The 15269-nt window shown below is 39.5% G+C and overlaps 1 protein-coding gene across 6 annotated transcripts in view; it reads right to left on the reverse strand.

Moving 5' to 3' along the window:
• The window catches only part of DDC (dopa decarboxylase), a 216349-nt gene that overhangs the window by 137757 nt on the left and 63323 nt on the right, over nucleotides 1–15269 (reverse strand). For 4 of the 6 annotated variants that reach the window (XM_056520319.1, XM_056520320.1, XM_056520318.1 and 1 more), the window contains exons 2-5: nucleotides 13401–13482; nucleotides 10600–10834; nucleotides 6309–6422; nucleotides 5999–6118 (exon numbers count right to left, since the gene is read on the reverse strand). In XM_056520319.1, coding sequence (XP_056376294.1) covers nucleotides 5999–6118; nucleotides 6309–6422; nucleotides 10600–10800 — 435 coding nt within the window. In that variant the 5' untranslated portion in view covers nucleotides 10801–10834; nucleotides 13401–13482. The remainder of the gene's footprint in view (nucleotides 1–5998; nucleotides 6119–6308; nucleotides 6423–10599; nucleotides 10835–13400; nucleotides 13483–15269) is intronic. The other 2 variants (XM_056520323.1, XM_056520324.1) reach the window with 1 other exon arrangement.

The raw sequence follows: 15269 nt of genomic DNA on the forward strand, positions 1-15269 counted from the left end.
TTTGGAACGAATGACCATCGTATGTTGAGGGACCACTGTACCTTGTTGTAAGATAAACACAGTTCAAAGCTTTGAAACCTAAAGTTGAAAAGTAGGTTGGTGAATAATCACCCCAAAAAAAGATAAAACGATCCTTTAAAAAATATGTGTCTGTAAAGGAATTGTCCGTCCTAGAGGGTCTGTTTCCTCATCTCTATCTTTGATCCTGCCCCCCCCCCCTCTACTGCTGTGCAGAAGGATAGCACTAGCCACAAGGAGGAGTTGGGTCACAGTCAGCCTTTGGAGCATGTTGCTGAGGTGGGGGAAGGGGCTACAGGGGCCAAGAATAGCACTAATGGGACTGGTGGTAGTCATGGTGAGCATTCTGGAAGGCATCATGGTGGATGTGGTGCAGGGGAACAAGGAGGCTGTGATGACACACCAGAAGTGCTTAGTAAGAGGAGTGGTGGGGATGATGAAGAGGAATTTAAAGAGGAGGACGTCAGCGGGCCTTGTGATCCAAACAGCTCAGGAGCAAATGACGGTGACACTGATGCTGGATCAGAAGTAGAAAAAAACACATTCTAGAACAGGGGCACAGTCGGGTGTTAATGTACCTAGCTATTTATGGTATCCTGCCGTGTGAAAATTGTTTACTTAACCCCTTAACGACGCAGGACGTATATTTACGTCCTGCGCCGGCTCCCGCGATATGAAGCGGGATCGCGCCGGTCCCGGCGCTCATCAACGGCCGGGACCCGCGACTAATACCACACATCGCCGATCGCGGCGATGTGCGGTATTAACCCTTTAGAAGCGGCGGTCAAAGCTGACCGCCGCTTCTAAAGCAAAAGTGAAAGTGACCCGGCTGCTCAGTCAGGCTGTTCGGGACCGCCGCTGTGAAATCGCGGCGTCCCGAACAGCTGACCGGACACCGGGAGGGCCCTTACCTGCCTCCTCGGTGTCCGATCTGCGAATGACTGCTCCGTGCCTGAGATCCAGGCAGGAGCAGTCAAGCGCCAATAACACTGATCACAGGCGTGTTAATGCACGCCTGTGATCAGGATGAGAGATCAGTGTGTGCAGTGTTATAGGTCCCTATGGGACCTATAACACTGCAAAAAAAATGTGAAAAAAAAGTGTTAATAAAGGTCATTTAACCCCTTCCCTAATAAAAGTTTGAATCACCCCCCTTTTCCCATAAAATAAATAAAACAGTGTAAAAAAAAATTAAAATAAACATATGTGGTATCGCCGCGTGCGTAAATGTCCGAACTATAAAAATATATCATTAATTAAACCGCACGGTCAATGGCGTACGCGCAAAAAATTCCAAATTCCAAAAAAGCGTATTTTGGTCACTTTTTATACCATTCAAAAATGAATAAAAAGTGATCAAAAAGTCCGATCAAAACAAAAATCATACCGATAAAAACTTCTGATCACAGCGCTAAAAAAATGAGTCCTCATACCGCCCTTTATGTGGAAAAATAAAAAAGTTATAGGGGTCAGAAGATGACATTTTTAAACATATACATTTTCCTGCATGTAGTTATGATTTTTTCCAGAAGTGCGACAAAATCAAACCTATATAAGTAGGGTATCATTTTAACCGTATGGACCTACAGAATAATGATAAGGCGTAATTTTTACCAAAATATGCACTGCGTAGAAACGGAAGCCCCCAAAAGTTACAAAATGGCATTTTTTCTTCGATTTTGTCGCACAATGATTTTTTTTTCCGTTTCGCCGTGCATTTTTGGGTAAAATGACTAATGTCACTGCAAAGTAGAATTGGCGACGCAAAAAATAAGCCATAATATAGATTTTTAGGTGGAAAATTGAAAGGGTTATGATTTTTAAAAAGTAAGGAGGAAAAAACGAAAGTGCAAAAACGGAAAAACCCTGAGTCCTTAAGGTGTTAATGCTACCAGATGCAGGAAAGTAGGCATGGTGCCATCTCTACAGAGAAAAAGTGATGCACAAGCAGGGTCCAGATTTAGGAATTATGACTTTTATTAAAATGAATCAGGCAGTGATCAGTGAGGAATGTAAACCTCCTGTGCCAGATGTCACTGTTTAGGCAGTACTACCACCACTCCTGCTGGATGCTAGTGACATCAGTCCGCCATCCCATGCTGCACGCTAGTAACATCTGTCTGCAATCTTATGCTGTACGCTAGCGACATCTGTCCGCCATCTCATGCTGTACGCTAGTGACATTAGTCAGCCATCTCATGCCGTATGCTAGTTACATCTGTCCGCCATCTCATACTGTATGCTAGAGACATCTCTCCACCATCTCATGCTGTACAATAGTAACATCAGTTAGCCATCTTGTGTTGTACGCTATAAACACCTGTCTCCCATCTCATGCTGTATGCTATTAACATCAGTCAGCCACCACCTGCTGTACGCGGACTTCTACTACTACCACCAATCCACAATCACCCTAGTTCCAGCCAGGCCTACACATACACAACCCATCATCCCCAGAAAAGGGATTTTTTCGGCTTTTCATAGAAGAGCTATTTCTTCTTCAGTCTTCACTATTTTAGAAGGCTAATTATGTTACTACTCCCAAAAAAAGGGATCATTTTTGTCACGCTGGGATAAAGCCATGGCAAATCTTTCCAGTACAGTTTTTAATATGTTTACGTCCCACTCCTAGCTTTGTCTTACAAATATGCCATAAAATACTAACCTTAATAATACTGCTCTCTTGCAGTGACTTTTACGTTTTCCGTTTAGGATACACCTTGTGTTTAGCTAAATAAGTTGTATCACAGTCACCCAGAGCAACCAATCAGATCCATGCTTTCATTTTTCATAGGCCTTTATAAAAAAGAAAGATGCAAGCTGATTGTAAGCAATCTTTTATCTGTCTCTAGGTCGCTTGTGGTTCTGCAGCTCAGTTCCATTGAAGTGAATGAAGCAAAGTTGTAATAGCACACCCAAAGTGGAGACAGATAGGGTGCGGTCTTTGAAAGAAATTAGGTCTGTTATTTAATTCCTGGATAACCCCTTTCAGTGCCCAACACACATAAATCCCCAATAGGAACAATACTGCAACGATACTAACAAAAATGAAAAAATTGAACAGGTTAGTCACTTATAGAAATATTTTAAATACATTGTTATTGTCTCACAAATATTAACCATTGCCGTGGTTCATTGCCATGTTCTGACCCCTAAAACTTTTTTATTTATCTATCTACGGAGCTGTGTTATGGTTTACTTTTGGCACCATCAGCTTTAGTTTTTAACGATACCACTGTGCAATTTGTGTAGTTCAAACTGAACTGCAGCATGGTGTGCAAGATCATACAGTGGTTTCAAAGGACAGGATGCACTCAGGACAGGCCTTGTCGTGGTCGACCAAAGTGCAAATGCATAGCGTCATATCCAAAGACTGTCTTTAGGAAATAGACGTTTGAGTGCTGAAAGGATTGCTTCAGAGTTTGAAGGGGTGAGGGGGGCCAGCCTGTTAGTTCTCAGACCATGCGCCACACAAATTGGTCTGCATGGCTGTCATCCTAAAAGGAAGCCTCTTCTAAAAATGAGGCACAAGAAAGCAAACAGTCTCCTAAAGACAAGGAGGACTAAGGGCATGGATTGCTCGAACCATGTCCTGTGGTCAGATGAGACAAAGATAAACTTATTTGGTTTAGATGATGTCAAGCATGTGATGGCAACCAGATGTGAAGTACAAAGATAAGTGTGTGTGTTTCCTACAGTCAAGCATGGTGGTGGGAGTGCAATGATCTGGGCCTGCATGACTGCTACTAGCACTAGGGAGCTACAGTTTATTGAGGAAACCATGAATGCCAACATGTACTGAGACAAACTGAAGCAGAGCATGATCACCTCCCCTCAAAGACTGGGCCACATGGCAATATTCTAACATAATAATGACCCCAAACACACCTCCAAGATGACCACTGCCTTGCTAAAAAAGCTGATGGATTGGACAAGCATGTCTCCAGACCTATACCCTATTGAATATCTGGACGGCATCCTCAAACAGAAGGTTGGGAAGCGCACTATCCTTATGAGGAAGTTAAAGAGGACTTCAGTAGCAACTTGTGAAGCTCTGGTAAACTTTAAGCCCCAAGAAGCTTAAGGCATTACTTGGAAATAATGGTAGGCACTAAAAATATTGACACTTTGGGCCTAATATGGACATTTCCACTTAGAGGTGTACTTACTTTTGTTGCCAAGGTTTAGACATCAACGGATGTGTGTTGAGTTGTTTTGATAGGACAGCAACATTAAACACTGTTATACAGACTGGCCCTCATTTACAAAGACTGGAGTGTCGGTTAGGTTTTTTTTCCAGTGTACTCATCTTTTTTTCCCTTGTGATTTACTAATCTGTCGCATGTGTCGTTTTTTTTTTTTTTGTGTCGCACAATATTAAATTCTGTCGCACGGGAATAAAAAGTGTTGCACTGGAAAAATAAAAATTAAACCAAATAAATAAAGTTACTCTGCACAAAGATGTAACTTTACATTCATGATTGTTAATGGATTAACAACCCAAAAGTTTTTAAAAAAAATATATATATATGTAAAAAAAAAATAAATAAAAATAAAATACAATATATATATATATATATTAGGGGTGTGAATCGCCAAGAATTTGGCGATTCGATTCGAATCGCGATACCAGTGTGGCGATTCGATATATCGCGATATATCGCGATACCGTCTAGGTGACGATACATCGCGATATATCGCCCACCTGGGAGCATTCATAGATCCCAATAGACGCCGCTGTCAGCTTTGACAGCGGCGATCTAGTACTCCGGTGCTGCAAAATAAAATAAAACACACTTTATCTTACCTGCCAACGAGCCCCCGGAGCTCCAGTACAGGTGTTCGGTCCCCGGGCTGTATTCTTCTTACTTCCTGTTAGTTCGGCACGTCACATGGAGCTTCAGCCTATCACCAGCGGAGGCGGGACATCGCTGCGGCTGGTGATAGGCTGAAGCTCCATGTGACGTGCTGGACTAACAGGAAGTAAGAAGAATACAGCCCGGGGACCCAACACCTGTACCGGAGCTCCGCGGGCTCGTTGGCAGGTAAGAAAAGTGCGTTTTATTAAAAATTCCACATCCCTAAAAGAATCGATTCAAAAATATTTTGAATCGATTCTGTATCGGCAAATGAAAAATCGCGATTATCGCGAGAATCGATTTTTTCTTACATCCCTAATATATATATATATATATATAAATTTAAAAAATCTATTACATAATTTAATCATGAAAGCGTTGAGGGGTTAAAAATGCTTTTCAAGTATAAAACAAGTAATTTAATCATGAACCACAATGGTCAGCTGTCCCTTCCTCAAAAACACTCCATTTTTCCATTTTCACTCGACCCCTGGGCTGTCGGTTTTTCAGAGTTGAGAAATCACACTTTTTTCAGAGTGATTTCACAATTACTCCGAGTGATTTTTCCATTTTGTTGGGTTAACGCCCATTTTTTTGTAAACCACACCCATTTTTTAGGTTAAATTAAACTCTCCGAGTGCTTTTGAAAATGTAGGTTGTGCGCAAAAATTTTGGGCGCAGATTTGGTCCCACGCGGGATGCAACCAAATTTTGGCCGCAATAACCGAGAAAAAACGTTGGTTCTCCTTTAGTAAATGAGGGCCACTGTGTACTCACTACTTTACATTGTAGCAGAGTATCCTTCAGTGTTGTCAAACAAAAAGATATAATAAAATATTTACAAAAATGTGAGGGGTGTACTCACTTATGTAGTGCTGCTATGATATCTCTGATGCCACTAGTGCTTGACAGTATATGCAGTTGTCATCTTCTGGGGAACAACATGCCGGGGACTAGAAAGGCACATGTAGCTACTGCGTCACTGGTTACGGAATACTTTAGGGCAATGCATCCTGGTTCCCTTTTTAATGAATTTAATGAGTCAACTTTCAGGATCCTAGTTGTATTTTTCATTATTTTATTGAAAGAAATTAAATAAAGAAACTTTTGGGATTTCTTACCTGAATAACTCCTCCGCCTTCACCTTTACTGCCAGCTAAAAACTGTTCAGGTAAACCAATCATCTTCCCCAGCCAATCCAGCATTACCGTTTCCAACTCTGTGCATGCTGGACTTGAAGCCTTAAAATAATTGGACAAATACATGGGAAATCTGAAATGTCTCTCTCTTGTACATATAAAATAAAAAATATAGGATGCTTTTTATGAAACATCGACTTTTCATCTAGCATCACATAGCCCGGGACATCTTTAGTTTAGTAGGTACAGTAGGAACACAAAACATTTCAAGGAAAGCAGTCATCAAACCTACCCAAGAGAAGCCAACGCATCCTATTGCCCCACACAACATATCAGCAAGCATTGCTGGGTATGAACTCCCAGCTGGAAAATAAGCAAAAAAGTATGGGCTGTGCCAGTGAGTAACCTAAAAGAAAATGTTGAAAGAGGAACAATGTACCATTAAATGTGCTTCATTTTGCGATGTATCAGGTAAACACTTACCGATAAAGCTAGGGCTAAATAGTGATTTTGGCCATCACACAGGTTGACCTGCCAAAGACCACTGTATTGCTCTTACGTGATGGTGTTACAAAATTTCAGTCAAATCAGGATGTAGCATTAGGCAAAAGTAACATGAAACAAATTGGGCAAAGTAAAACAAAACTATCTAATACTGTATAATTTTTATTTTATTACTTGCTAATCAGATACTTCTAGAAGTTCTAGATTTCATCAGACAATGCTGGATCTACTTATTCACCTACATACATATATATATTTTCATTCTTTAGGATCATTTATATATTAGATATATGAGCTTAGATCTCAGTTGGAAGAATCAGTTTGGAGATCCTTCATGTTAATGCACATGCAATCAATGCTTCTAAGCTTCCTAAACATTAGAATAATTACGGTGCATTGGGAAAGTTTTCAGACCCTTTCACTTTTTTCACATTTTGTTAAGTTGTGATCATGTGCAAAGATAAAATAAGAAAAACCTCCCCCTTTAATCTACACTCAATACCCCATAATGACAAAGTAAAAACTGAATTTCTAATTTTTTGCAATTTATTTAAAAATATAAATAAAAAAAGGAAAGACTATAGTTTTGCTAGAAATTTAGCTTTGGGTGCCTTCTATTTCTCTTGATCATCTTTGAGATGTTTCTATACCTTGAGTAAAAAAAACAAACACCTTTGGTAAATGTAGTAACTGGACATGATTGAAAAATACATAACCCTGTTTATATATGTTTTCACAGCCTACAATTACAAAACAACGGCCTGTAGAGCTCAGATATAGGACTGGAAGGAGCCACAGATGTGCAGAGGGTTACAAAAAAAATTCTGCAGCACTGATAGTTCCCAAGACCTGACTTAAAGGGGTACTCCCGTGGAAAATTATTATTTTTTTTTTTTTTAAATCAACTGGTGCCAGAAAGTTAAACAGGTTTGTAAATCACTTCTATTAAAAAAATCTTAATCCTTCCAGTACTTTTTAGGGGCTGTATACTAAAGAGAAATCCAAAAAGAAATGCATTTCCTGTGCTGACCTCTGCTGTCCATTTTAGGAACTGTCCAGCGAAGAAGAAAATCCCCATAGCAAACATATGCTTCCCCGGACAGTCCCTAAAATGGACAGCAGAGGTCAGCAGAGGGCACTGTGGTCAGGACGTCACAGGAAATGCATTTCTTTTTGGATTTCTCCTTAGTATACAGCCCCTAAAAAGTACTGGAAGGATTAATATTTTTAATAGAAGTGATTTACAAATCTGTTTAACTTTCTGGCACCAGTTGATTTAAAAAAAAAAAAGTTTTCCACGGGAGTACCCCATTAAATCCCAGTCGAACACCTCTGCAACCTGATGGAGCTTAAAAGAATCTGCAGAATGTCAGAAAATCTGAAAATCCAGGTGGCAAATCTTGTGGCATCATACTCAAGAAGACCATAGGCTGTAATGGCTGCCATGGGGCTTCAACTAAGTACTGAGTAAAGGTTCTGAATACTTACCGTATTTTTTGCCGTATAAGACGCACTTTTTCTTTCCCAAAACTGGGGGGGAAAAGTCGGTGCGTCTTATACGGCGAATACACCCCTATCGCGGCGGTCCCTGCGGCCATCAACGGCCGGGACCCGCGACTAATACAGGACATCACCGATCGCGGTGATGCCCTGTATTAACCCTTCAGACGCGGCGATCAAAGCTGACCGCCGCGTCTGAAGGGAAAGTAACACTAACCCGGCTGTTCAGTCGGGCTGTTCGGGACCGCCGCGATTTCACCGCGGCGGTCCCGAACAGCCCGACTGAGTAGCCGGGTTAGTGCTTACAGGACACTGGGAGGGACCTTACCTGCCTCCTCGGTGTCTTCTCCATTCAGGGATCCCCTATATGGCCGGCGCTCTCCTTCCTCGTCATCGCGTACGTGCGTCGGCGTGCGTAACGACGTGATGGCGGCGACGGAGAGCGAGGATACCCGGCCGGCAGCAGAGACGTTCCGGAGCGACGGGGACACGGCGACAGCGATGGAGCGACATCCAGGGCAGCGGTGACGGGTCCGGAGCGGCGGGGACACGTGAGTATTACCATCTCCTGCAGTGGTCTTCAATCTGCGGACCTCCAGATGTTGCAAAACTACAACTCCCAGCATGCCCAGACAGCCAACGGCTGTCCGGGCATGCTGGGAGTTGTAGTTTTGCAACATCTGGAGGTCCGCAGGTTGAAGACCACTATTGGGATTAAAATCTTAATTTTTTTAGATTTTGGCCCTAAAAATTGGGTGCGTCTTATACGCCGGTGCGTCCTATAGGACGAAAAATACGGTATGTCCTTGCAGAATTATATATATTTTTTTTAATTAGCAAAAATTTCTATAATTCTGTTTTTTACATTCTTACATTAAAATTTTGTTATTTTTAGCACAAGGCTGAAACATAATAAAATGTAAAAAAAAAAGTGAGAGGGTCTGAAACTTTTCCGAATGCAGCCCATATACTTAAAGAAGTTATCCAGGAATAGAAAAACAGGGCTCATTTATCCTAAAAACAGCAGAACACAAGAACGGTCCTCGGGTTATGTGTGGTTTTAAAACTGTGCTCCATTCACTTTAATGGAACTGAGCTGTAATACTACACACAACCTGAGGACAGGTGTGGTGCTGTTTTTGGAAGAAATCAACACAGATTTCTAATCCCTTTAATTTATATTGATAACTAATGTTAGTAGTAAGGAAGTAAAGTACATTTTAAATATTGCAGTCTGTTGGGTATTTAACTAACAGAGGGTTATTCTAAGATAAAAAATTATGCCAAGCTGGACCCCCCACGATCATGAGATTAAGGGTGCATTCATACCATGTTTTTGCAATACAGTTCCAGTATCAGGTTTTTGATGGAAAAGGAATTCCTCAAAACCGGCCTAAACTGTATCAAAATGTGTGTACAAATTTTAACTTGTATACAAGCTGGACCCCCCACAATCATGAGGTTAAGGCTCCCTTGCGCTGATGTGAATAGAGCACCCAACTCAATGGATACACCCACCTATCAGCTGCATATCACCTATCCTCTGTTTAAGTGATACATTCTAATCTTGGAATAACACCTTTAAAGGGTAACACACATTCAAGAAACTTTTAACTTAGTAACATGTCAGAAATTTTCATTGGTGTATCCTGAGACCCTGATTACCCTTTGGCTGTGATTGATTTTCCCATCTACCACTGGAGACATGAACAGAGTGGTATTCTTTCCATACTTAACATCTTTCAATTCATACACTGCTATGCTTATGTCTCTAAGGAAAGCCTAAAAAGCCAATTACATCTGAAGGAACACAGCTTAATGCTATTGGCCCTTTGTTTAAATCACTAAATGTCTGACAATCACTATGACATATTAGAAGTTCTTTTTAAGGGTAAGGTCACACTTAGCGCATATGCAGCGTATTTAATGCTGCAAGAAATCTGCCAGGCAGTGGGAAATACACTATGCATTTTGCTATGAGCAGACACACGGGGTTTCCTCACCACAGCCCTGTGTGTGCAGTAAGGTTTGGAGCCAAGAGCGCTGACATGACTGACGTACGTGTCCACCTCCAGACCTCACTGGCCACACACGGTTGCAGCAACAAAGCCCTGTGTGTCTGCTCAGCAAAATGCTTAGCATATTTCCTGCTGCCCGGCAGATTTCTTGCAACATGAAACCCACTGAGTATGCACTATGCATGACTGTGACCCTACCCTTAATGTTAGTTGCCCTTTAATGTAAGTACTTTCATGTTGTAGTTATACTCAGAGTTGCTTGCAGCAAGTATATGTCAGTCTCCATCATAATAATATACAATAAAGTACACATTATTATTTCCTTTCAATTATTATCAAAAATTCTGTAAAATTACAAGATACTCTTTGAAACTTTGGAATACATGGGAAATCAGTTACCAAACCTTTATCTAAAAAAATAAAAGCACAATACTAAGTTTTAGATACATAAAGTTATCTCTTCTCTGAAAAGCCAGCCCAGTGAAATACCATAATATACCAAAGTAAAGTTATAGTAAAGTGTAGTAATTATTATTAGTGACCTATATGGGTATTTCTTACCCCAGGCATGATAACTCTCTCAACATCTTTCATTATATCTTCATATGTCTCTCCTTCTTCTGGAGCTGAATCTGGGATCATGGGTCTCAAGTATCCAGGTTCAACATCAGGAAAAACTTGTCTTGATTCAATCTGCTCTAGGTAATTTGCAATGTAGTCCACCATATCCCTTCCTCTCTTCCTGAATTCTGCAGAGTTCATGGTAGTGTATTCTTTTTGTAGGTTTATATGTGACCTTAAGAGATAATCACATTATATTTTATTTGTAGTCAGGTATTGTATTTTAGAAATGTAGTTTTCATTACAATCACAAGTTCGTGATACCATGAATAGACATCAAATGATGTTTTATTTTATACCCCTTTTGAAATAAAAAATAAAACTCTCAATGTTAAAAACAATGCATGTATCGGTTTAAAGCAAACGTAAAGTAAAGCCTTATTCTTCAAGTAAAATTAAAGGAAAACTGTCAGATATTTTCTCCCCCACTCTCCGGGAGACGCTGATTAAAATGAGCCCTACCTTACCCGGATCCGCCCGTCTTTTCGCCCGCAATTGTAGTTTTATTCTATGTATATATCTTTGAAAAATAGGAAGTAAAGGATTGGAGAGGTTCTCAAGGACTGTGGATGAGTCTGTGTATAGTGTATGAGAATTAGTACATAGGGGTAGGGCCTAGAAGGTGATGTTTAATTGTGAAAAATGGTAGTGTTATTCAGATATAAAGCAAGTACTATGTAAAATGTGTAATGTCGCTTTGGGATATGTAATGTAACTGTGTCAGACTGAGCAAAATATATCAGGTGCATAGATAACTGTGTGATAAGCGCTGTGTGTTGTAGCTGATGGCAATGGGTGTAAGATAGATGTAACTGAATGAAACTAAAACTAAAGGTTCAAGGTCGAGGAATATTTATTTGGATATATAATCAGAAAACAGTGTGGAGAGAGAGATGCAGGGCCCTTGCACTCTTCTCCTAAACACAATACAAATAATTAGGATAAAAAAAAATAATAATTAAGATAATAAAAAAATTGCAAACAATATAAAATTGTGAATGATGCCACAAAAATGCCACAAAAAATGGTCCAATAAGTATGGTATGCCTCAGTTCTTGAGTGAGAAATGTATAAAGTCTTAATGGTAGAACTACAATTTGCAACCTCTGGAGCTACATGAAAATAGCCCACTGTTGCTAGAATGTCGCACGGCGGCGGTAGATAAGTGAACAGATAAATCCTCCAATGTGGTAACTGGGTTCAATGGTGGTGCAGTGGTATTTCCCCTTAGGCTAGGTTCAGACTACGGTATCTCCAGGCAGAAAATTTCCGCCCGGAGATTCCAAGTGCGGCCAGCGCCGGCTGAATCCAATAGAGTGCAATGTGTTCCGCGTGGATTTCCGCCTGAAGAAAGAGCACAGTTCCTCCCAATATAGAAAACGTTTCAATCATCAAGCTTGAAAATGGTCCTATAGTAGGGCAGAAACATTGCTTTGCTGCCACTAAACCCACTTTTTTCACTTTAAGGAGGTGTGCTGCGCAATTGTGTTGTCTATATATACAGTATACATTAACCGTATATATATATATATATATATATATATATATATATATATAACACCAAAGAATTTTCAGCAGCACACCTGTAAATTCCAGTGAAGCAGTGGGATTTTTATTAACCAATATCAAATACAACATTTCAACTGCATCACGCAGTCTTTTTCAAGCATAGTGCACAGATTACAATTCTCACAATATATCAGGTGTCTAATTAACAATCCATTTATAAAATTCATCATAAAAATGATCAAATACAATATACATGACAATCAAAGTGCATATGCCATTGTGCAAACCGCAATATACATCATACAATAACATGATCCTTCAATAATATACAAAACACCATTATATTCTATACATGCATTATCCCCTGTGTTAAAATCTCGGGTGTAAGGTGTCTTGTGCTGATTAAAAACAAATTAAAAACAAATCTCTACCTGGAGACAGATCCACGTTCTCTTGTGTACTCTTTAGTCGCCATTACGGCGTCCCATACTTCCTGGTCGGCATCTCAGAGTCATGTGACTGTCATGTGATCACCAAGCGTCACATGATCGTAGCTCTCTGGCCGGCGAGCTCAGCGCCTGCGCACATGACATCTGAATGCCGACCCTATTAGAAATCTCATATTTTAAAGTAGATTAAAGTAACGACCCATATATTATATATATATTATTAGAGTATGAAGAACCATTTATAGGCTATGTGTATAGTTGGCGCTATACAGAGTGTAAACTAACAAGTGTATATTTATGTCAAACTGTAGATACTATTATATAATTAGACATTTAGAACTATATACTACTATAATATTGGTGTGTTCAAAATGTGAGTATGATTAAACAAATATATGTGCTATAAAATAAAGTTTAGAAAAGCGCATCAATAGCGTGTCAAAATCTTGTCTAGTGTGAATAGTGTTGTACAACTAATTATGTGATGAGAGATATATACCTCTCTCTCAACCTTAGTACTATGTGAATATAAACTATGTGACATCATTTGTGTGTAGTATGTGAAAAAACGTGTACAAATATATCAATAAAAATAAATAAAAAATAATGATAAAAAGTGTAAGAATGTGAGAGTAATAAATGATTAGTGAATTATAAATATTGTAAAAATTAACATACTGTAAAAATCTTTCTACTATAAAAAAAAATACATTTTTTTTTTAAATTCCAACAAAAACATATATAGTAACTATACATTTTATTTCCTATAGTTATATGACATACCGTATTTAAAAACACATTACATAAGAGTGGAGTCAAGTAGATTTTGTGGATTTGTCTTTTTGGTATGATAAATGCTTTGAATCTAGAAGAAAAAGAAAAACATTTATAAATAAATATTCTGTCTACAGGACAAAATTTTTCCATGTATATATGTACACATATAATCACTGCCTAAATATCAGTGCACTGTTTTCTACATAAGAACAAAAAAGGTTTAGGCCTTGTAAATAGAAGGAGTTACCACAAAATCAACATTCAAACCCTGAGGGCGTAGGGTACCTAGCTTATAAATCCAAAATAATTCCCTCTTCTTCAAACGACTTATTCTGTCCCCTCCACGTTTTGATGTTGGAATGTGATCTATTAATGTGTAGCGTAGATCATTTTCCGTATGACCCGCCTCAACGAAATGTTTCGACACCGGTAGATCCATCTGGGCTTTCCTGATGGAGTACCTGTGTTGGCTGAGGCGGGTGCGGAAATCGAGGGTTGTTTCCCCCACGTACAGAAGGTGACAGGGGCAAGTTAATACATAGATAACATAACTTGAAGTACATGTTAAATAGTATTTAATCTTGTACTCACAATTAGTTTTGGGATGGATAAATGTTGGACCCTTGTTCATGCGGGGGCAGTTAATACAGCCCCTGCATGGAAACGAACCTGTTTGCTTAATTGTCAGATACCTCTGATGATCAGCCGGTTTCAAAGATACATCAGTTTTCACCAATTTGTCCCTTAAACTGGGTGACTTGCGATATGACATTAGGGGCATTGTCTGAAATTCTGGGACCATCGGATGACAGTCCTTAATAATGGACCAGCGCCTGCGAATCACATTTGCGATTTTCCCAGAGCTGGAATTGTATGTAGAGATAAAAGATACTCTAGAGGGCCTGTCTTCCTTATGTGTCTGATGTATAAGATTCTTTCTATCCAAGCCAATTACTTTCTGTTTACTCTTGTTCAAAAGGTCTAAAGGATAACCCCTATTTGAAAAGTTAGAGATCATTTTGTCCAAGGCCGTTTCCAGTTTTTCATCAGCCCTCACCACACGGCGGACCCTCATTATCTGACTAGATGGGAGGGACCGAACCATGGGACGGGGGTGATGACTGTCATACCTTAAAATTGAGTTGCTGTCTGTTGGTTTTACATACAGGTCAGTAGTTAAGTGGTCACTCTCGATGATAACTAATGTGTCTACAAATTGTACCGACACTGGGGAGAAAGTCAAAGTGAATTTAATGTGATTATTGATCTGGTTTAAATAACAAAAAAATTCCTGGAGTTGTGTTTCAGTGCCTGACCAGATGAGGAAGATGTAGTCAATGTAGATGCACTCCTTGGATTGATATATCTATATCTATCTATTATATATATATATATATATATATATATATATATATACATACACACAGTCATGGCCGTAAATGTTGGCACCCCTGAAATTTTTCAAGAAATTTTGTATTTCTCACAGAAAAGGATTGCAGTAACACATGTTTTGCTATACACATGTTTATTCCCTGAGGGGGAGATATATCAAAACCTTTTGAAAGGAAAAGTTGATCCGTTTCCCATAACAAACAATCAGAACGCTTCTTTCATTTTGCAGAGGCCTTGTTAAAAAGCAAAGAAGTGAGCTGATTGGTTGCTATGGGCAACTTTTCCTCTGGACATGTTTTGATAAATCTCCCCCTTCGTGTGTATTCGAACTAAACCAAAAAAGGGAGGAAAAAAAGCAAATTGGACATAACGTCACATCAAACTCCAAAAATGGGCTGGACAAAATTATTGGCACCCTTAACTTAATATTTGGCTGCACACCCTTTGGAAAAAATAACTGAAATCAGTCGCTTCTTATAACCA

This window comes from Hyla sarda, chromosome 5, assembly GCF_029499605.1.
Source record: "Hyla sarda isolate aHylSar1 chromosome 5, aHylSar1.hap1, whole genome shotgun sequence".
NCBI classification, from domain to species: Eukaryota; Metazoa; Chordata; class Amphibia; order Anura; family Hylidae; genus Hyla; species Hyla sarda.